The sequence below is a fragment of the Podarcis erhardii genome (genome assembly GCF_964252035.2).
Source record: "Podarcis erhardii genome assembly, chromosome: 7".
Classification (NCBI taxonomy): Eukaryota; Metazoa; Chordata; class Lepidosauria; order Squamata; family Lacertidae; genus Podarcis; species Podarcis erhardii.
This window is the reverse complement of record NC_138511.1, coordinates 14452859-14476167: the sequence shown is the minus strand read 5'-3', so window position 1 is coordinate 14476167 and position 23309 is coordinate 14452859. Positions and strand designations below refer to the sequence as shown.

The following is a 23309-nucleotide window of genomic DNA, read 5'->3' as shown; positions in this document are numbered from 1 at the left end:
TATACAAATTTAATAACAACAACAACAACAACAACAATACTTCAGTTTCTCCCTGTGGGTTTGGACCAGGTTCAAGAGAGATGATTATTAGCTATTTTAATAGCTCTTTCTATGTATATATCTTTATTACAGAAGAATTACTTTTTAAGGATTATGTTAGTTTTCCTGTTTTATCTGAAAGCCACCTTGACTCCCAGTCCTAGAAAAAAGGAGGCTTATGCTATGGCTCTCAATAGTCACTGGATACGGTATGGGGCACCGGCTGGAGGAGAGGATCCTGTACTTGGGGCCTGATCCTGCAGGGCTTCCTACACAAAATTGGGACTTCTCTCCTCTGGAGCAGCCAAGAGGTTCCTCCCGCTTGGCTCCTACAAGTCCTCATCATGAACTCCCGGAGGCTGCAAGCAGCGAAACAGAACAGCTGCTGCCTGTAGCGAGGGGGAACAAAGGCAAGAAGAAGAAGAAGAAGAAGAAGAAGAAGAGCTTGGATTTGATATCCTGCTTTATAACTACCTAAGGCACTGTGGGTTAAACCACAGAGCCTAGGACTTGCCGATCGGTTCGAATCCCCGCGACGGGGTGAGGTCCCGTTGCTCAGTCCCTGCTCCTTCCATCCTAGCAGTTCAAAAGCGCGTCAAAGTGCAAGTAGATAAATAGGTACCACTCTGGCGGGAAGGTAAACGGCGTTTCCGTGCGCTGCTCTGGTTCGCCAGAAGCGGCTTAGTCATGATGGCCACATGACCCGGAAGCTGTACGCCGGCTCCCTTGGCCAATAAAGCGAGATGAGCGCTGCAACCCCAGAGTCGGTCACGACTGGACCTAATGGTCAGGGGTCCCTTTACCTTTACCTAAGGAGTCTCACGTGATGGCCAGTGTTGTGGCGGAGGCAGCTGGGGCAATAAAGACAAGCGACTGGTCTAGTTCGGGGAAGGGGAACCTCTGCCCTCAGGGCATTGCTGGTCTCCAACTCCCCACAGCCTCAGGCAGCAGATCCAATGAGAAGCAGCAATAGGATTTGGGAACACCAGGAAGGTCTCAGGTTCACCATCCCTAACGCAGAGGCAGTTCTGGGCTCACTGGGCCATTGAGCTTGAGGAGGTCGCCAATGGGGAAGGTTCATAGAATCATAGAATCATAGAGTTGGAAGAGACCACAAGGGCCATCGAGTCCAACCCCCTGCCAAGCAGGAAACACCATCAGAGCACTCCTGACATATGGTTGTCAAGCCTCTGCTTAAAGACCTCCAAAGAAGGAGACTCCACCACACTCCTTGGCAGCAAATTCTACTGTCGAACAGCTCTTACTGTCAGGAAGCTCTTCCTAATGTTTAGGTGGAATCTTCTTTCTTGTAGTTTGGAACCATTGCTCCGTGTCCGCTTCTCTGGAGCAGCAGAAAACAACCTTTCTCCCTCCTCTATGTGACATCCTTTTATATATTTGAACATGGCTATCATATCACCCCTTAACCTCCTCTTCTCCAGGCTAAACATGCCCAGCTCCCTTAGCCGTTCCTCATAAGGCATCGTTTCCAGGCCTTTGACCATTTTGGTTGCCCTCCTCTGGACACGTTCCAGTTTGTCAGTGTCCTTCTTGAACTGTGGTGTCCAGAACTGGACACAGTACTCCAGGTGAGGTCTGACTAGAGCAGAATACAGTGGCACTATTACTTCCCTTGATCTAGATGCTATACTCCTATTGATGCAGCCCAGAATTGCATTGGCTTTTTTAGCTGCCGGGTCACACTGTTGGCTCATGTCAAGTTTGTGGTCAACCAAGACTCCTAGATCCTTTTCACATGTACTGCTCTCAAGGTGTCACCCTGGCTCTCTCTCATTTTTTTTTGCCCAAGTGCAATACTTTACATTTCTCCCTGTTAAAATTCATCTTGTTTGTTTTGGCCCAGTTCTCTAATCTGTCAAGGTCGTTTTGAAGTGTGATCCTGTCCTCTGGGGTGTTAGCCACCCCTCCCAGTTTGGTGTCATCTGCAAATTTGATCAGGATGCCCTTGAGTCCATCATCCAAGTCGTTGATAAAGATGTTGAATAAGACCAGGCCCAAGACAGAACCCTGTTGGCACCTCAGTGGCCGAGCAGGCATCTGAAGCCAGGAAAGGCCGATTCCATATCATGCAGATTTGTTTCTTAGTTACTGCAAGGAGGGAGAGATTTACAAGAGGCCACTGAGTCTGCTTCTCCAGGAAACTGGAGGCCAGAGCCTCCGGGCAGCCCTGGAGCGGTTTGAGCAGGATTCAAAAATCCGAGGAGAGGGCGAGTTAACGCAGGTTGAACGGAGGGCAAGAACATCCATAAAAACGGCAGAAGGGCCAAAGCTCGTTTCGTAAGAGCGTTGTTAACGGCCTTGCTGGATCAGACCAGGCTGCATCCTGCCAGGCCAAGATAGGGGAACCTGAGGCCTGACTGTTGGCCATTCCAGCTGAGTCTGGAGTGAGCTGAAGTCCCAAACAATGCATGGAAGGCACAGGTCCCCATTTTTGAGCTGGGCCATAACTTGCCTTCGCTGCCCCTGGCTATTCCCCATCACAACTCTGCCTTCTTTTAATGAAGGAATGTGGAACTCCTCCAGATATTTTTTTGGGGGGTAGGTAGGCAATGACAAACCTAGACAGCATCTTAAAAAGTAGAGACATCACCTTGCCAACAAAGGTCCGTATAGTTAAAGCTATGGTTTTCCCAGTAGTGATGTATGGAAGTGGACCATAAGGAGAGCTGGACCATAAGGAAGGCTGATCGCCGAAGAATTGATGCTTTTGAATTATGGTGCTGGAGGAGACTCTTGAGAGTCCCATGGACTGCAAGAAGAACAAACCTCTCCATTCTTAAGGAAATCAGCCCTGAGTGCTCCCTGGAAGGACAGATCCTGAAGCTGAGGCTCCAATACTTTGGCCATCTCATGAGAAGAGAAGACTCCCTAGAAAAGACCCTGATGTTGGGAAAGATGGAGGGCACAAGGAGAAGGGGACGACAGAGGACGAGATGGTTGGACAGTGTTTTTGAAGCCACCAGCATGAGTTTGACCAAAATGTGGGAGGAAGTTGAAGACAGAAGTGCCTGGTGTGCTCTGGTCCATGGGGTCACAAAGAGTCGGACACGACTAAACAACAACAACAACAACAAAGGCAATGTTGGCTGGAGCTCCGGGGATTGGGAGCCCAGCAAATTCTGGAGGGCTGCACATTCTCCATTCTTGAACTATACCATCGCTTGCCTTCGCTTCCACCACCCCCGGTCACAACTCTGCTTTCTTTTAATGAAGGAATGGGGAACTCCTCCAGATTTTTTGGGGGGGTGTAGGCAATGCTGGCTGGAGCTCTGGGGAGATGAGAGTTCTTGGAGAACTTCAGATTTAGGAAAGCCTGGTCTATCACACCTCCTCCTTGCAGTGCAGTCCTGTACATTAGGGTTGGGGAATTTGTGTGTCTCCAGACTAACACAGGGCATAGTTAAACTATGGAACTCACTGCCACAGGAGGCAGTGACAACCACCAACTGGGATGGCTTAGGAAAAGGAAAGGCTATCAGGGACAACTAGCCAAGTTGGCTAGGCTCTGCCTCCATAGTCAGAGGCAGGGATGCTTCTCAATATCCGTTGTGGGAAACTGCAGTGGGGAAGGATGAGCTTGTGCTAAGATCCAATGCGGCACCAATGGATTAAAACTACAAGAAAGGAGATTCCAACTAAACATTAGGAAGAACTTTCAGAGAGCAAGAGCTGTTTGACAAGGGAAAGCCGAGGGAAGGATGGGGTAGCCTTCTGCCATATTTTTGTTTTAAAAAATAATTTTTATTAAGTTTTCCATATTTATCATTATCACATTCTATTACATAACTCTGTAACCTGAAACCTTGCTCATACTGAGCAACGACCTCCTTCCCTGCCTCTTTCTGACTTCCAGATATCTTCACTAGATTCTTCGCATTTCTATAACCACTTTTTAACCTATTATCTTCTTTTTGTACTTCACCTCATTATATGTAAATCAGTTTCTTATATTCACATTACAATACATTTCAACTTAAACCTACAAACGTTTTCAGATGTTTACAATGCTCTTTCATATATAATACAAATTTGCTCCAGTCCTTTTGAAACAGTTCGTCGCACTGATTCCGGGATCTTCCCCGTCAGCTTTGCTAACTCCACATATTCCACCATCTTACTCTGCCATTCTTCCAATGTTGGAATTTCCTGCTCTTTTCATTTCTGCGCCAGAAGTATCCTTGCAGCCGTTGTGGCATACAGAAACAAATTTATATCTTTTTTTCGAATATCCTCTCCAACTAAACCTAACAGAAATGCCTCTGGTATTTTGTTAAAATCTTCCAGGGATTCTCCAGCTGTGATTCCCGCATTGCAGGGGGTTGGACTAGATGATCCTTCGGAGGGGGGGTCCCTTCCATTTCTGGTTGGCCACTGTGAGAACAGAATGTCGGACAAGGTAGGCCGTAGGCCTGATCCAGCAGACTCCCGTTATGTTTCCTGCTTCTACGAATATTCCAAGGGAATGACTCCAGGATTCTGAAGAGTTTGGAAAATGTTAACAATTGTGCTTTGGTTTTTTTAAAAACAACAATAACAACCCAGTAACTGTTTCAACGCTGCGTTGGGCGATTGGAGCCTTAACTGCCCATGAAGGGAAATAAACTCTGCCACACACACAAGTTGGCATTTGGTTCCTGAAAACACCAGCTGCACACTCGGTGCTTCCCTCCCTCCCCACACCCAGCCAAATCTTCAGGGTGAGAAAATTCACATCCTTTGTAGCAACGGAGCAGAGCTTTTGCGAGAGCGAGCGAGAGATAGATGCAGGAGCGGCGGAGAGGCATCGGCGGTGCTGCCAGCCAGCCGCATCCACGACAGCGGGGAGAAGGGAGAGCGTGCCTCCTTTTCGTTTTCTTCCGCACGCCAGGAGAAGATCTGCAGGGAGCAAAAGTGGGGAGCCGTGGGGGTGGCAGAGAGCGCTTGGAGGATTGTGGCTTCTGCTGCTCCCCCCTCCGACATCCCCAGTTCGCCTCTTGATGGCTCGGAGGCTGCCGACTGATTGATGGGGGTCTCCCTCTTGGCGGAGGAACGCTGTGCAGCTCTGGCTCCCGGCAAAGAGTGGGAGGAAGGAGGAGAGAAGCAAGAAAAGAGCGAAAAGGGCACCGAATCCGTTCGCATCCTCCGAACGGCGAGCTGTCGGTGATGATCACCTAGCGCCGGCATTCGGCCGAGCCGCAACCCCCCCTTCTGCCACGCTCCCCTGTCTTGTCAATGGAAGGGGAGCTGGGGGGCAGCAATGCCAGCACGGCTGGTGGGGAATATTCCGCGCCGAGCGGCAGCGCTTGGACGGTTGCCTTCCTCGGCTTCATCGTCCTCTTGACCATGGTGGGCAACTTCTCCCTCATTCTGCTGATCTTCACCCAGCGGGCGCTCCGCAACACCTCCAACTACTTCCTGGTGTCTCTCTTCATGTCCGACCTGATGGTGGGCTCGGTGGTGATGCCGCCAGCACTGCTAAACCAGCACTACGGCCGCTGGGTGCTGGACGGCGCCTTCTGCTCCGTCTGGTTCGCCTTTGATGTGATGTGCACCAGCGCCTCCATCCTCAACCTGTGCGTCATCAGCCTCGACCGCTACCTGCTCATCATCTCCCCGCTCAGGTACAAGCTGAGGATGACGTCCTGCAGGGCTGTGCTGCTCATCCTGGCCACCTGGACCTTAGCCGCCCTGGTCTCCTTCTTGCCCATCGAGATGGGCTGGCACAAGATGGAGTTCGGCCCTCGTCCCTTAAACGCCACCCTCCAGGCCGAAGAAGAGGGGCAGTGCCGCGTGGCAGTCAGCCTGCCCTACGCCCTCATCGCCTCGGGTCTGACCTTCTTCCTCCCGTCCGTTGCCATCCTCTTCACCTACTGCCGCATCCTGCTCGCTGCTCGGAAGCAGGCGCTGCAGGTGGCCTCTCTTACCAACAACGTGTCCGTCGCAGCCGAGGAACCAACTCAACAGGTAGGTCCAAGTTGCTCCATGTTTCTAACTGGTTTCTGACAGGCCTCAGGGCTCTGGGCCTGTTCCGAGGCCCAGCTGTTGTCTGTACAGTCATACCTCATGTTACGTCTGTTTCATGTTACGTTCTTTCAGGTTACGTCCCGCGGCAACCCGGAAGTACTGGAAAGGGTTACTTCCGGGTTTCGCCGCTCGCGCATGCGCAGAAGCGCAAAATGACGTCATGCACAGAAGCGGCGAATTGCAACCCACACATGTGCAGACGCGCCACTGCGGGTTGCGCTCTTTTCATGTTGCGAACGGGCCTCCGGAACGGATCCCATTCGCAACCAGAGGTACCACTGTACTTCGGGGTGGGGGTGGGAATAAAACTCAAGAGAAGGTCACACAGCCGTGCTGTCAGAGGACTCCCCTCCCAGAGTCCTAAGAAGAGCTTGCTGGACCAAGCCAAGGGCCCATCAAGTTCAGCATCCCACAAATAGGATTCCAGTATTACAAGAGTATTATCTCCCTCTGTGGTTTCCAGAAACTGGAATACAGAAGTGTTACTGCCTCTGACTGTGGATAGCCATTCACTGGCTGCCATCTCCTCCATGAATTTGTCCAATTCTTTTTAGGGCAAACAAGTTGGTGGCCATCACTGCCTCCTGTAGCAGGGAGTTCCATAGGTCAACTCTGTGTCATGTCAAGAAGTCCTTTCTTTTTATCACTCCTGAATCTGCCAACCTTCAGCTTGATTGGATATCTGCAACTTCTAGTGCAAACGAGAGAAGTAGGAAAACTTTTCTCTGCTCCTGCCATGAGTAGTTTTATAAACTTTTATCATGTCACCTGAAGCCACAGATGCTGGAAGGAGGCACCTACTATTGATAGGCAAACCTGCCCATTTCAGTCTTTCTCTGTTCCTTGACTTCCCAATCTTAAGCTCGCTTTGTAGCAAAAAATAATAAAGTTCTTGTGAAAGTTCACAGCTTTTCAGGGCAATCTCTCCCGACAGACTCATGACTGTACGCACTTTCCCCTAATGGACACATTCTTTGCAGAGCGATCTTCCCTGGCAGAACACACTTTTCCTTATTATTTTCACAAATAATAAGGAATATTTTTTTTTTTTTTTTTGCATGCATGCATGCTTTAATGTGATATATGCATTTTATTTTATTAAGCATTACAGTACTTGGCTGGTGAAACACATTGCAAAATTCGAAGAAGTGTGAATTTTTATGGTGGCTGAGTTCCATTTTGCAGATTTTAAAACAACGTGTGAAACAGACAGATTCTCTTTTAAATGTCAACTGAATTTAATTCCCTCCTGGCCATTTCCCTCTATTGCTGCAAGGCCTCCCCTGGTGTGGACATGGGGGACACTCTTTCACCCCCAGTAGTCTTCCCCACTGCCTCAGGCAATGCAATTTCTTAAGCCAGTCAGCCCAGAGCAAGACAGATTCATCCAATCCCGTTATGGTATTATATGCGCTGAGAGTGATCAATCATTCTGCCATGCACACATCAAAATGAGCAGCTCATTGTTTGGGGTTTTTGTCACCTTCCAATCAGCCACTATCACACCATGACAACCAGCATAATTGGTTCATTCAAGGGGGTTGAGCCTAAGAAGCTGCCCGTTGCCTCCCTGTATGAGTGACCGCTGCAAACCTGAAGCCCCGGGAGCTGCTGCCAGCCAGTGTAGACAGTACTGAGCTAGATGGACCAAGGGTCTGGCTCAGTGGAAGGCTGTTTCCTATGTTCCTCTGTCCTCCCAACATCTCACTGTAAGTGGTTTAAAAAGGTAAAGGGACCCCTGACCATTAGGTCCAGTCGTGGCCGACTCTGGGGTTGCAGCCCTCACCTCGCTTTATTGGCTGAGGGAGCCGGTGTACAGCTTCCAGGTCATGTGGCCAGCATGACTAAGCCGCTTCTGGCGAACCAGAGCAGCGCACGGAAACGCCGTTTACCTTCCTGCCGGAGCGGTACCTATTTATCTACTTGCACTTTTGATGTGCTTTCAAACTGCTAGGTTGGCAGGAGTGGGGACCGAGCAACGGGAGCTCACCCTGTCACGGGGATTCGAACAGCCGACCTTCTGATGGGCAAGTCCTAGGCTCTGTGGTATATCCCACAGCGCCACCCGCGTCCCTCGTAAGTGGTTTACAATTGTTAATATTAATATTGTTGTCAACTGCCCTGGGACCTGAGGGTGAAAGCAGGGAATAAATCGTAGTCGTCACTCCCCAGTATTTGCCACCTGAGGCAGCCACCCCAAACCACTTAATGATAGGGCCGGCTTGGTGCATTGTATGATATCTCCTGCAAGGAAAACATCTTCCCGCTCAGGAATCTGCCAATATATGCAGGAACCTGGAACCAGTTTAAGAGCAAGATTAACCTGCACTTTCTCTTTTTGGTGGTGGCGGTGTTTGGAATCAGCCGGGCTTCTTCTTCGGAAGTCCTGTCAGAAGACAGGTGTTAAAACCACAAATCTGGTGTGACTTGCTAGTTAACGGCTCGGTTTCCTGCTCGCAGTCGGGTGCTGTGTTTTCCCCAGATAAGGCCAATTCCTTTCATCTGCCTCCTCCTCTATTTCTCTCCCCCTCGCTGCTTTTGGGTGTCTTTTGTGGGGAAGAGACAATCTCATTATAGAGAGAATGAAGTGTTCTTCGACTAACTTTGGAATGGTTTTTACAACAAAGCTTCTCCCAAAAATCAGGCTTTTGTGAGGGGTTTATTTGTCACTGCTGGTGGTAGAGACACTTCCCCAAGCTTAGAATCCCACATCTGCTGCTAAGGAACTCAGAGGACATCTAGACCAACCCCCGGTTCAATGTAGGATCTGCAGTTCAGGATGCAACTCCTGAAGCATCCATTGGCTGTTGGTGCCCATTGGGGCTGGTGGGGAAGAAGGCAAGGAGCCCCACAGGAGGTGGAACCAAAGCCAATGATTGGCTGAGGCAGAACTATTGAACGGTAGAGCCAACTCATGACAGTTTTTACCCCATCTTCCTCCTCCCTGCTGAGGTCTACAAGGAGCAACACTGAGTCCATGGAGGAGCAAGATGACAGGCGTGGCCTTTAAATGAGAACCTCCCCAGCTTGTTATTTTCTTTTAATACTTTAAAATTGTCAACAGACTAGAGGGCTTTGGCAGAAAGGCAGTCTAGGAATGCATGCATGAATCAATCAATCAATCAATTGGTCAATCAATTACTCCACACTTCTTGAAATGGGCGTGCAAACAGAAACCCAGCTGAGAACCTTTGAACATCAGACATCTCCAAATTCGGCAATGCCATTCTCCAATCAGAAATGTGTTTGTCAGCGGTAAAGTTGTGCATATTCTTCTGCAAATGACCTACCCTCGTCCCAAAGTGTGATGTCAGGGGGAATTGTTTGCACACACAGAAAAAGCCTAGATCAGGAGAAATGGACACCAGATGGAATTAAAAATGAAGAACTGAAGCGATGCAGTAATGAGGCAGGCTGAATTTCAGTGCAGAAAATTGAGGAACAGACAGAAACTGCAAATGATTATGTTCACCAGTCCCTAGCAGTTGAGAGTAGGAAAGGGCAAACAAAATGAAGCCTTCGATAGTCCCCTCCTCCTCCATGAATCTGCCCAATCCTCTTTTAAAGCTGTCTAGGTTTGTGGCCATCACTGCCTCCTGTGGGAGAGAGTTCCACAGGCTAACACTGCACTGAGTGAAAAGGGGCTTTTAAAAATCCTTCCTGAATCGTCCAACATTCAGCTTCCACCAGTTTGCAGTGTTACAAAGCAGAAGAACTGTTCTCCATGTCATGTGGAATTTTATAAAGGTCTCACTCGCCTTTCCCCTAAACTGAAAAGTCCCAAACACTGCAACTTTTTATAGAATCATAGAATCGGAGAGTTCGAACAGACCCTGAGGATCATCTAGTCCAACCCCCTGCAATGCTGGAATCTCAGCTAAAGCATCCACGACAGATGGCCAACCAACCTCTACCTAAAAACCGCCAAGGAAAAAGAGTCCACCACTTTCCGAGGGCGTCCGTTCCACTGTCTTCATAGGGGAGTCGCTTCACCCCCTGGTCATTCTGCTTGCCCTTTACGTGACGCACAGTAATTCCTCCTTATATACTTATATAAGCGGATAAGAAACACGGGAAGTTGCTTTATTCTGAGTCAGGACGCTTGGTCCACCTAGCTCAGCACTGCCTCCACTGACTGCCAGGATCTCTCCAGGGTTTCAGACAGGGGTCTGTTCCAGTTCTACCTGGAGATTCCAGGGGTTCAACTTGGGTTGCTATGCAAGCAAATCGAGGAATGCACATTTCTGTTGTGTTTAATAATAATAATAATAATAATAATAATAATTTTTTATTTATATCCCGCCCTCCCCAGCCGAAGCCGGGCTCAGGGCGGCTAACAACAATAAAATAATACAACATTCTAAAATCATTTCATTATAAGAAGAAGAAGAAGAAGAGTTTGGATTTGATATCCCGCCTTTCACTCCCCTTCAGGAGTCTCAAAGCGGCTAACATTCTCCTTTCCCTTCCTCCCCCACAACAAACACTCTGTGAGGTGAGTGGGGCTGAGAGACTTCACAGAAGTGTGACTGGCCCAAGGTCACCCAGCAGCTGCATGTGGAGGAGCGGAGACTCGAACCCGGTTCCCCAGATTACAAGACTACCGCTCTTAACCACTACACCACACTGGCTAAAATTAATTCAAATCAAATTGATGGCAACCATTGGGCTAGAGTTCTGTGAAGATTGCCAAAGGAGGGAGTCAGGCTGTACCCTGGCCAAAGGCCTGGTGGAACAGCTCTGTCTTGCAGGCCCTGCGGAAAGATGTCAAGTCCCGCAGGGCCCTAGTCTCTTGTGACAGAGCGTTCCACCAGATCGGAGCCACAGCCGAAAAAGCCCTGGCTCTGGTTGAGGCCAGCCTAACCTCTCTGTGGTCTGGGACCTCCAAGATGTTTTTGTTTGAAGATTGTAAGTTCCTCTGTGGGACATACCAGGAGAGGCGGTCCCGTAGGTACGAGGGTCCTAGGCCGTATAGGGCTTTAAAGGTTAAAACCAGCACCTTAAACCTGATCCTGTACTCCACCGGGATCCAGTGCAGCTGGTATAGCACCGGGTAAATATGATTTCGCAGCGAGGACCCCGTAAGGAGTTTGGGGAGAGAAATCTCACCCTTTTCTCACGCTCTCTTTGTCTCTAACTCTTTTGTTCTCTCCTGAAGAAGACAGCTGAAGCCTCCAAAATGAAAACAGTGGAGGAGGAGGAAATCTGCGAGGCTCATTGTCGGAGAATATTGAGGAGCTGCTGCTCATCATGCAAAGCGGGGCGGGGAGCGGGGGGGGGGAGAAGCTACTCCAGTCTCCTCTGCAACCCGGTGCCATGTGTGAGTGGGCAGCAAGCAGCCGCTGCGCAAGGAAGAGAGAGACATGGGAGGCAAGGGACATGGAGCAGTGACTCCAAAAGCTCGTTTCCTACGCTCCAACTGTCCCTGTTTACCGAGGGCAACGGCTGAGCACAGCACGTGCCTTTTATAAAATGGAGATGACACAAAAGGAGGAGGCAGGAACGAAGCCCAAAGGTTACTAGTCCTCATGATTTCTGAATGGAACCTCCAGGGTCAGAGGCAGCCTACATCTCTGGGGCTTATCATTGGGGCATTTTGTTGGCCTCTGTGGGGACAGGGTGCTGGATTAGATGGGCTTTTGGCATGATCCATTATTTTATTTTATTAGAAAAAAATATTTTTAATAATAATAATTGCTGTCCTTCTGCCAGCAGATGAAGATGGTTTTATTCCAACAGGGCTGTTCTGTCTTTATCACTTGTATTTTAAAAATTGCTTTTCACATTGTTTTAGTTCGTTTAGAATTCAATTACTTTTTAATGACCGCTTTTTATTACGTTTTCGGCTTTTTGCATTTTATCTGTGTCGGTTCAATTGGTGTGTAAGCTGCCTTCTGGGGGAAGAGGCGGAATATTAATATTAGCATTAATATTAATTATAGTTACGATACATTGCCAGCCTTTCATCTTAAGGTCCCAGGGTCAGTTGCAACAACTACAATTGAAGAATTAAAATGCAACCTTAAAAAGAATTTAGAACAACTTTTCATTCGGGCGTGCGACTGTCTGTCATGAGTGCAGGATGCTGGACTGATCCAACAGAACTCTGCTTATACTTATACTGTACGGAGACACTTAAGCAGGTTCAGCTGAGGGGAAGGAAATGAATTCGAGGGAGAGCGAACAAAGCAGCATGCAGAGACACAACGAGCAATTCCAGACTTAACAGCTCGCAGGTGAACATGGCAGCTGCTCCTATCAGAAAGCATCACGTCTGCGGCAGAGTCTGAACCATTGAACGTGTTACTTATTTATTTATTTGTTTGTTGTATTTATACTTGCCCTTCCTCCCTAAGAAGCCCAGGCAGGCAGAATAAGATGCACAAATCAAAACATTTCAGAACAGATCAAAACCCTCTAAAAACCAATGATGGTTGAAAACATGCACAGGCAAGAGGTTGCCTCTTATGCTATGCTGAAAGAGACTTGGTGTTAGGTGGACAGCACTGAAGTGCACTGAAGTGCACAGTCTGGTGATTTCTTTAACTGTGCCGTGCTAAAGCTGCAATGGGATGAGGGTGGCGCCGTGGGTTAAACCACAGAGCCTAGGACTTGCCGATCAGAAGGTCAGCGGTTCGAATCCCTGCGACGGGGTGAGCTCCCGTTGCTCGGTCCCTGCTCCTGCCAACCTAGCAGTTCGAAAGCACCTCAAAGTGCAAGTAGATAAATAGGTACCGCTCCGGCAGGAAGGTAAACGGCGTTTCCGTGCGCTGCTCTGGTTCGCCAGAAGCGGCTTAGTCATGCTGGCCACATGACCTGGAAGCTGTACGCCGGCTCCCTCGGCCAATAAAGCGAGATGAACGCCGCAACCCCAGAGTCGGTCACGACTGGACCCAATGGTTAGGGGTCCCTTTACCTTTACCTTTAAAGCTGCAATGCTCTGGTTGAAAAAAAGCACAATGCCCATTTGGGAGGGAGCCCTGCATTTGAAAGGGAGCAGGGGAGAAAGTCCAGATTAATCCACACCTGTCTGGAAATTAATCTTCACAAGGATGTAAATAAGTAAAACTTGCTAGCCAGCGCAGCCTAGCCATCTCCAGACCCCCAGGATCCTGCTCTGCACATGCTTGCCATGTTGGGAAAATCTAATTAACCCCATTGCCAAGTTCAATAAGCACTCCAACTAGTGGGAAATCGGACATGTCAGCAGGGCATTTTTTTGCGGGGTGGGGGGGTGGGGGGAGGTGAAGATTGGCAAACCCTGCGATGAATAACATAATCTTTCTCCCGGCATTTGAGGAAGGTGGGGATCAGATGCATCAGTAAGATGAAAAGCAGCCTCCCCGGCGCCACACTTTTCTAATGCCACCCTCTGACAAATGACTAATGTTCTAGGCAAGCGAGATTTAATTTGCCAAGACCATTTAGTCACTAGCGTGCTTGTTAAGGGGAAATGGAGCTGTTCCCAGGCCTCTCTCTCTTTCTCTCTCTCTCACTCCCTCCTTCTCTGTATGTGCTGCAGTCCAGCAGATGTGCAAGACCCAGCTCTGGGAGCAAGGATCCAGCTTCCCAAGAATGCCAGCTTGAAATAATAAAACACACGTCAAGGTTCTGGCCCTTACAGGTGCAGAACCTAGCTTCTCAGCTTTCTTTTATCTTCCCGATTTTCCTTGTCCTCATAGCTTTCCTTCCCTCCCCTCAAAAATAAGAGGCAACAGGCTGCAGACAGCTTTCATTCTCCAGCAATCTCATCTATTGACTCCTTGTGCCCTACAGGAGAATGACAGGCCTAATTACCTTTAAATGTTTCGGAGGCGGAAACTTCAAAAACTCGCCATGTCAGGGCCAGACAGGTTCTCGGCTTAGAAATGTTTTTAGGAGAAAGAAGCAGGGGGATCTGGAATCTGGTATTCCAATTTTTCAGTAGGGGATGAGGAAGGAACGGCTTGAATTATTTCCCTTTTGGACAGTGATCAATGCTAGCCGGATAACTGCAGCTTTTACTGCATTGCCATAATTAGCACAATTCCGCCCCCCCTTCATTTAAGTAATTGACTCAGCACCTTTGGTAAACAACCTAATTGCTAAGTTCCTCAATAAGTAGCTAATCTCAACTCCAACACCCCATAATTGCCCACCCCATTTATTGCAAACAAACACAAGCTAAAAGGGTCACAATGGTGTTTTGCAACTTACAAAGCCATCATCAAACTTACAAAGCCATCATCAACCCTTCCATTTGGAATAATTGAAAGAACCAGGAGAATTGTGCGGGAAAGGACAGCAAGTGTTTAAAACTACAATCTGAGTTGTTTTAATCCGTCCTGTTAAATTGCCTCAATGTGACACTCTCTTACTGGTGGTTAGCTCAAGGGCTCCACGGCTCAAGGGCTCTCAAGGGCTGACACGGCAGCTAAAAAAGCCAATGCAATTCTGGGCTGCATCAATAGGAGTATAGCATCTAGATCAAGGGAAGTAATAGTGCCACTGTATTCTGCTCTGGTCAGACCTCACCTGGAGTACTGTGTCCAGTTCTGGGCACCACAGTTCAAGAAGGACACTGACAAACTGGAACGTGTCCAGAGGAGGGCAACCAAAATGGTCAAAGGCCTGGAAACGATGCCTTATGAGGAACGGCTAAGGGAGCTGGGCATGTTTAGCCTGGAGAAGAGGAGGTTAAGGGGTGATATGATAGCCATGTTCAAATATATAAAAGGATGTCACATAGAGGAGGGAGAACGGTTGTTTTCTGCTGCTCCAGAGAAGCGGACACGGAGCAATGGTTCCAAACTACAAGAAAGAAGATTCCACCTAAACATTAGGAAGAACTTCCTGACAGTAAGAGCTGTTTGACAGTGGAATTTGCTGCCAAGGAGTGTGGTGGAGTCTCCTTCTTTGGAGGTCTTTAAGCAGAGGCTTGACAACCATATGTCAGGAGTGCTCTGATGGTGTTTCCTGCTTGGCAGGGGGTTGGACTTGATGGCCCTTGTGGTCTCTTCCAACTCTATGATTCTATGATTCTATGATTCTATGATTCTATGATTCAATTCAACCTGATGTTGGATTCCAGCTTCCATCAGCCTCAGCCAGGGATGACCAATGGCCAGGGATGATGAGGACCCCAAACCCACAACACCTGGAGGCTCACAGGTTGCCCACCCCTATATGAACTGAAGGCAGATGAGGTAGGTGGGAGCAGCAAAAGCAAATGATGGTTTAGTTCACCAATGGGCGACCGTTGCTCTTCCAGATACTCTTATCGACTCCAGATCCCATCAGCCCCAGACACCATGGGCAACAGTCATGGATGATGAGAACTGTAGTTCAACAACATCTGGAGGAGCACCAACAGAGGAAGGCAGCCCTAGTGCTGGAATGTGGACAGAGTGACCAAGATGATCAAGGGCCTGGAAACTAAGCCTGATGAGGAACAGTTGAGGGAGCGGAGTACGCTTTGCCTGGAAAAGAGAAGACTGATAGGTGATCGGAGGGCTGTCACATGGAGGATGGAGCAATCTTGTTTCCTCCCTGCTCTGGAGAGTAGGACCCAAACCAATGGATTCAAGTTACAAGAAAGGAGATTGTGACTAAACATCTGGAAGATCTTTCTAAGGTCGAAGCTGTTCGACCGTGGAACAGACTCCCACAAGAGGTGGTGGACTCTCCTTCCTTGAAGGTTTTTAAGCAGAGGTTGGATGGCTATCTGTCATGGATTCTTTAGTTGATATCCCTACACTGCAGCAGATTGGACTAGAAGACCTAACTCTACAATTCTACGATTCTCTGTTTGCGAATGCTGTTATAGGTCACTGACAGCAATAGACAACATCTTTGCTGCAGGGATAAAAGAGGGATTTCACTTCTCCTCTGCTTCCCAGGACAGGGAAAGAGAAAAGGGAGACGGGTCCATCACCTCTGCCTGCCATCATTCACTAGTCTAGTCCTCAAGACCATGAGGAAACTCTTGGTCGATAGCAATGGAGCCATTTCAGCACCACGGACAGTGGCCACTGCACCATCAACAGGGAGGGGAATTTGACTGGCAAATCCTTTTCGCCTCAGCCCGTTAAAGGGTTTTGAGATGGTGAATGATCTCCCTTTAACAAAGCTTTCAAAATACCCCTGCATCTTACTCAAACCTCTAAGGCAGAGCCTAGTTTAGATGGTGACAGTCAGTCAGAGACCCCTATAATTTAAGTCACTGGAAGGCTACCACCCATGGTGGAAGGAAATGATACCTTTAAGGTTACAGCAGCAAAAAAATAAACCCCCAGCAGTTATAATCCTAAATGGTGCTGCTGCCCTTAGTTCTCAGATTATAAACATGCTCTCACAGAGGAAAACTGAATCCCCACCAATCAAGCTTTCGTTGGTTTGTTTAGCAACTAAAGCTCATGGCTCTTCATAAGTAAACCTCTCCCCATATGCAGATTCTGCCCTGGGAAAATTGGAACCCAGCTCTTGGAACTCCTTCCAGAAATGAAAAAAAACTGTTGCACATCATTTGCAACACCCACCTAGTATATGACTGGCTGCTTTGCGCCAGGCAGTGAATCACAATGCAGGTTTGAGATTCCTGGCCTGCCTTGTGATGCAGACTCAAGCTCAGAGCAGGAGACACTAAGGAACGTATATAACAGGACCAGTATGCTATGTTCTAGACCTAAGTCCACAGGAAATGCCAACATTCACTTACTGCCAGGAGTTTTTCAGATGCCATATTCTATACCGACTAACAAAGGGTCACTACAGCAAACCTCTGCAAGGCTCTACACGCTGAGGATGCCAGAACCTCCGTTCAAACGGCCACACACTTTGTTGCTGGGCAACAGCCCTTGGTGACATGGAATGAACGGCCACCATGCCAAGATTCTAGGAGAGACAGTGTGTCATAGTAGACTTGGACCTGGGAAAGCAGGGTGAAAAGCCCCACTCAGCCAGGAGACTCCCTGGGTGACCTCGGGCTAGTCACTCACTTTCAGCCTAACTAGCCTCACCAGATTCTTGTGAGAAGACAGGGAGAAGGAGAAATATGGACCTTACCTTGAGAAAAAGGCAGGATATACATGCCATAAAACAGATCCATAAACAACATTTTTTCCTCCACAGGATTTTGTACTTGATAGTCCCCTATGCTAGACTGAGAATATTCCTTCCAACTTGCCTGCATTTAGACACAGCCACAAGATTGAAAGTGAAGTCAATTTGGGTTCAAGCAAGACCCAAGGCTTAATGGCTTTACTGAGGCCTCGGGAACAGACTGGGGAAACAGGGAAAGGGGTCTGATTTATATAAACCTCAGCCAGCCCCTGGCAACACCCACCTAGTGAATGACTGGCTGCATTGTGATGTGGACTCAAGCTCAGAGGAGACACTAAGGAACAAGCAAGACCCAAAGCTTAATGGCTTTACTGAGGCCTCAGGAACAGACTGGGGAAACAGGGGAAAGGGTCTCCTCTGCAACAAATAATTTCGATTTCCTCTTACAAGCAGACTCCCAGAGTGCAATAGCAACAAGATTAAGGAGAGTACTTCTCCACAAAGCATGTAGTTAAACTATGGAATTCACACCTGCAGGAGGCAGCGACTGCCACTAACTTGGTTGCATTAAAAAAGAGGAGTGGACAACTTATTGGACTCTCGTCAACGACAGAGGGTGTGTGTTTGTGTGTGTGTGTGTGTGTGTGTGTGTGTGTATTTTCATTACATTCTGTATTCACGAAGTAAAGTATTATTGTTCTGGACCATGGAGATGAATAAACACATCCCTAAATTGTGCCTCTAGGCACACGAAAATAAAAACTTTAATTTGCAAAACAAAATAATATGGAGGAAACAGGTCCTTGGGGTGTTTTTGCATGCTGGATCTTCCCCCCCCAAAAAAAAATCAGGGTTTATTTAATTTAGAGATGATGCAGTGATAACAATTGACTGCTGGGAGAAAGAGAGAGCCTATGATTTGCCAACTGAAATATTCAAGGCTTGGAAAAAGAGAAAGAAATCTAATTAAGAAGCCTCTGTAATCAATAGCAAAAATCTTGTACCGTACGGCTGAGCTGAAAGGTATGATGGATTAATTAGATTTCATGAGCCTGGATTGCTTTCTATTGAGGGTAGAGAGAACAATGGAATTGTACAGTTGGAAGGGACCCAAAGAGTCATCTACCCCAACAATGCAGGAATCCCTGCTCAAGAATCCTTGACAGATGACTATCAAATAGCATTATTTAGTGGGAAGAGACTCCAATGAAAATCCTCGTTCTTACATATTTTTACATGGCTGTTTATCTGTATATATTTTAAAATTTTATATATGGATGTTTTACGATGGCCTATAGCTGTGTTAAGGGACAGGGGTGGCGCTGTGGGTTAAACCACAGAGCCTAGGACTTGCCAATCAGAAGATTGGCGGTTCAAATCCCCACGACGGGGTGAGCTCCTGTTGCTTGGTCCCTGCTCCTGCCAACCTAGAAGTTCGAAACCACGTCAAAGTGCAAGTAGATAAATAGGTACCACTCTGGTGGGAAGGTTAACGGTGTTTCCTTGTGCTGCTCTGGTTCACCAGAAGCGGCTTAGTCACGCTGGCCACATGACCTGGAAGCTGTACGTTGGCTCCCTCGGCCAATAAAGCGAGATGAGTGCCGCAACCCCAGAGTCGGCCACGACTGGACCTAATGGTCAGGGGTCCCTTTACCTTTATATCTGTAATGCCCAATAAAGATTTGGCGAAGTAAGACCATCAAATCACCTCTCAGTCTCCTCTTCTCTTGACTAAACATACCCACTTCCCTCAACCACTCCTCACAAGGCATGGTTTCCAGACCCTTTATCATCTTGGCCACCCTCCTCAACACACATTCCAGCTTGTCAATCCTGTATCCTTAAAGTGTGGTACAGTCAAACCTCGGTTGTTGAACCTAATCTGTTCAGGAATCCCGTTTGGCTTCTGAAACATTCGACAACCGAGGCGCGGCTTCCGATTGGTTGCAGGAGCTTCCTGCACTCAAGCGGAAGCCGCGTTGGACGTTCGGCTTCCCAAAAACGTTCGGAAACTGGAGCATTTAGTTCTGGGTTTGGGGCGTTCAGGAGCCGAAACATTTCAAAACGGAGCTGTTCGGGAACCGAGGTTTGACTGTACCCAGAACTGGTATCACTAGGCAACCTAGGATTGCATTAGCCTTTTTTGATGCTGCATCACACTGTCAACTCAAATATAGCTTTTGAGAAGGGGAGCCGTGCTCTAATCTGATCAGGAACGAGGAGCACATTTGTGCATGCGTGCCTCTCTCTTCCTCATGCGCCACCTTGCCTTTTCCCTTCATAGGTCCACAGAGTTCACAGCCAATCGACTGCCATAAACGACACCCGAAAATTCGCCAACAAGCACAGCAAGAGAGCCCTGAAGGCCAGCCTAACTTTGGGCGTCCTTTTGGGGATGTTTTTTGTGGCCTGGCTCCCCTTTTTCGTCTGTAACGTGGCCCAGGTAAGTCCTGGGGTCCAGGAAATCGGCTCAGCTCTATAGAACCATGTCTGGTGGTGGAATCGCTTTCCAGGGCTTGTATTCAGCTCTATGATTCAGTGTGGTGTAGTGATTAGTGTGTTGGGCTAGGACAATCTACAAAAAAAGAAGTGGGTTTGACTCAGTATGGTCTCGATTTTTATCGTTTCATTAACAATAGTACAGTTATCTCCCTTCTGTCTCAGCCACAGTGACCACAATGGAGAAATTCCCTTTGCGCTTTAGATTGACGTACATCCCGTGGGTGGGAGACGTATGCAGAATGTCAAAGGGTATCCAAAGAAGCTGTTTTGATGCCCTGCAGATGACTGCATGCAAGACTTAACACCTGCAAGGGAATTTGCTCTTGGGAGACAGGCACTTTATGCATGGAGATGTTTTGCAGGAAAAGAAAAGGAAGTTCCTGTAACATTAACCCTGCGTGTTCTTCCTTCCCTCCAGGCAGTCTGCAAGTGCGTGTCGGAGGACTTCTTTGACACCCTGACCTGGCTGGGCTATTGCAACAGCACCATGAACCCAATCATCTACCCGCTCTTCATGCGGGACTTCAAGAGGGCCATGGCAAAGTACCTGCCCTGCTGCCGGGGGGCTTGGGACCGCCGCCCCAGCCCCATCTCGCTCTCCATGAGGAACTCAAACAGCGGCCCCCGGCCCGGCACGTCCCTCAAGAACGTCCTGGCGCTCCCGGGGGACATGGACTCGGCAGACTCCATCACCCAAGTCCATGACGAGTGCGGTCAGCGCCTGGGGTCCCTCCCAGCCACGGGGGCCGATTCGGTGACGCTTTTCAACCTGGAGCAGGAGCTCCGTATCCACCATTTGAACACCCCCATGGACTGAGGGCGGCCTGTCTGGGCTTCCCAGCTGCCCTAGACATTCGCAAAGGACCTTGTGTGGTTCAACTATGGAACTTGCTCCATAGGAAGCAGGTGTGGCCAATGACTGGGCTGGCTTTAAAAGAGGATTGAACCAATTTGTGAAGGAGGGTAAGGCAGCCGATGGTTATGAGCCACAGTGGCTGTTTTCCGCCTCCACGGTTGGAGGCAGTGATGGTTCTGAAAAGCAGTTGCTGGAAGCCAACAGAGGGGAGAGTGTGCTCTTGTGCTCAGATCCAACTTGCTGGTTTCTCATGGTGGTTGGCTGCCATGAGAAGAGGAAGCTGGACTAGATGGGCCTCTGTTTTGATCCAGCAGGGATGTTGTTCTTCGGAGCTCTAGGAAGAAGTATCTGCTGCAGGCAGCCATGGTGTTGAGCCACAGTGGCAAACTGTCTGATGCTCTCGACTCTGTGTGAGGCACAACAGCTAAGCAGAAGCATGGCAGAATAATGAGGGAACCGCCGAGAGATGGAGCTTTTTCAGGGAGGAGGATATAAAGGCGGCAGGAACGGGAGATGCTTCTTTCTCAGCCGTATTTTCATGCAGACCTACCAGAGATGGGCTTCTCAAACAAACGTGCAAACTGAAATGCAGTGCTCTTTCCAAACTTGCATCTCTCTGGATTTTCGAAGCGTAGTTTCTCTCCAACCAAAGATCGGGCGCACGAGTGCGCTGGCATTAGCGTGAAGTGCATGCAAAAAAAACGTGTATGTTTAGCTAAAGCATACAGGAATGGCATTCCGTTAGAGGAGGCTGATTGCAAGGAAGCATCCATTAGGAAAAACTGCATTCAAAACCTTTTCTATAGGACACATGCAATTTTTATAGGAAAAATATGTACTAATCTTCATGCAGACTTTTAAAAAACCCCACCAACATATGCAGAAATGGAGCAAATAAAACGTCAGATGGGAAAACTGAGACAAAATGCAATTGAAAATCCCTGTTCAAGGATTTATATTTATATCATTGTGTACATGAACTGGAAATCTGTCTTGGCAGAACAACATATATGCTCCTCTTCTGACACATAAATTGATCCCGGGGTTCTTGATTCTTGATTTGAAAAACAACTAGACTTCATTATTATTTATTTATTATTTATTTTTTAAAAAAGCCAGGTGTGAGGGAGGCCAGTCTGTGTCTGCACCCTCTTAAGAAACCAGTGTCAGTTCTTGTATAGGTGATATAGTTTGGGAGTTCCTTGCAGGGAATCTGAAATTGCTTGCTTGCTTGCTTCTCTCTCTCCCCCTCCCTCCCCGCCCTGCTTCCCCATGATGTGGTTTGCTAACCTTATCTCCTTCAGTTTGCATATCTCTTATCAATTTTCAGAAACAGCAGAGTGAGAGGTGTGTGTTCTGTGTTTTAAAAGAAGGAGCGCCTAGATCCTGCTAAGAAAAGACCGCCTTAATTTCTGTAAAAGGGCCTCCAAGGAGCTCTGTTTCTCCCCAAATTGATTTGCTTGGTCTTACTTGTCTTCTGGCACTTTCTATCGATTTGAGGAGTATGCTGTATAAAGGTTTAAGCCGCCTTCGTATGGAGCCTCAGATTCACCTACAGTTTGTGTATGTGGCAAGTCTGGCTGCAGCGTGGAAAGACTCGAGATTCCTTTTGGCTGCACCGGTGAGCCTGATTTTACCTCCTTCTGCTTCCCAGGAGAGACTGCATCCCGATCTAGATTACACCTGTGTACAAATTCTCGCCTTCTGCACATGTGAAACTGGCCCTATATCCTGGGGGCCACTTAAGAACGCAGGAAGCAGATGCAGTCATTTTCCGTTGCCCGGTAGGCCACCTGTTTCTCGTGATTCACAAAGCAGAACAGGGACCAACCCTCCTTCTATCCTGGGCCGATGGGAACCAGAATCCCTTTCAACAACGCCCAGTAAAGAGGATTTAAAAACAGCGAGAGGCCTGTTTGGATGACAGCTTTCTCGTGAAATGAAACAAGGCCTAATGGCCTGGCTGGATCTTTCGTGTACGGGGGCAGGGAGAACTGCCTTTGATTGACACTCTAGCTAGGGTGCGAGACCCCGTGACGCATGGGGATATAATCTCAGGTTCATTCCAATGCAGCCTTTTCTTCCAAGAGTGTAAAATGATTCAAGACGTTAATTCGTCTTACTGAGAGCCAGTGTTTAAAATTGTTATTTATTATATTGACACCTTCACTGTGCTGGTCCCGGGGGAAGGTTACCGTTGGCGTAGTCAAAGTCCGGTCCTGGGTCACTAGCCTGGAAACAGTTCAGAAGGAGCGGGGCGAGGTCCGAAGCAGGAAGCCGGGCGGGGACAGGAACACTGGAAGGTCAGGTCTGAGTCCGGGCAGGAGCAGGTACTCAATGACGTTGCTCCCACAACCTGGGACCGGGCTGACTGGCCTTTATCTTCTCTAGGGCCAGGGGCAGTCCCGGCCTCCAGGAGACCCGCCTCTCCCGGCCTTAAGGCGAGCACTCCTCCTGGGAGAAACCAGTTCCCTTTGCCTCTCTGCCCTGAGCCTCTGCAGCTCCAGAGAGGCTGGGGAGTTACTGGACCCAGGGGGAGACTCACCTTCCTCTGGCAGGGCTGGGAGAGGCACACCTGTAGGAACTGTGTCGTTAATCACCTCTGGAGCTAGAGTGGAATCACCTGGTGCCTGCTCCTGAGGATCCGGCACAGGTGCCGGCGCTTCAGAATCAAGGCCCTGCCCCAGTTCAGCCGGCCCTGGAGGCAGGGACTCCTGTGCAGGCTGGGATTCCTCCGGTTCAGCCTCTGAATCGGATTCCCAGGCCATCACATTCACCCTTCTTACTTGCAGTGGCGGAGCATTTCCCAGTAACATAATGCCACCCCCCGTATATCTCAGACCCCCAA

At 48.5% G+C, this 23309-nt stretch overlaps 1 protein-coding gene across 1 annotated transcript; it reads left to right on the top strand.

Moving 5' to 3' along the window:
* Nucleotides 1–3828: 3828 nt before the first annotated feature.
* Nucleotides 3829–21515, top strand: HTR6 (5-hydroxytryptamine receptor 6). Its single transcript, XM_081871169.1, has 3 exons — nt 3829–6003; nt 19388–19546; nt 20024–21515. Exons 1-3 carry the CDS (start codon nt 5272–5274, stop codon nt 20420–20422), a joined length of 1290 nt encoding a protein of 429 aa, XP_081727295.1. The 5' UTR covers nt 3829–5271; the 3' UTR covers nt 20423–21515.
* The last annotated feature ends 1794 nt before the right edge of the window (nt 21516–23309 follow it).

What these genes read in the sequence shown, in the direction of transcription:
- HTR6 (XM_081871169.1), top strand. Translation starts at nt 5,272, where the DNA reads ATGGAAGGGGAGCTGGGGGGCAGCAATGCCAGCACGGCTGGTGGGGAA. An exon ending in CCGAGGAACCAACTCAACAG is followed by an intron (nt 6,004 to 19,387) that starts GTAGGTCCAAGT and finishes TTCCCTTCATAG; the next exon opens with GTCCACAGAGTTCACAGCCA. An exon ending in TCGTCTGTAACGTGGCCCAG is followed by an intron (nt 19,547 to 20,023) that starts GTAAGTCCTGGG and finishes CCTTCCCTCCAG; the next exon opens with GCAGTCTGCAAGTGCGTGTC.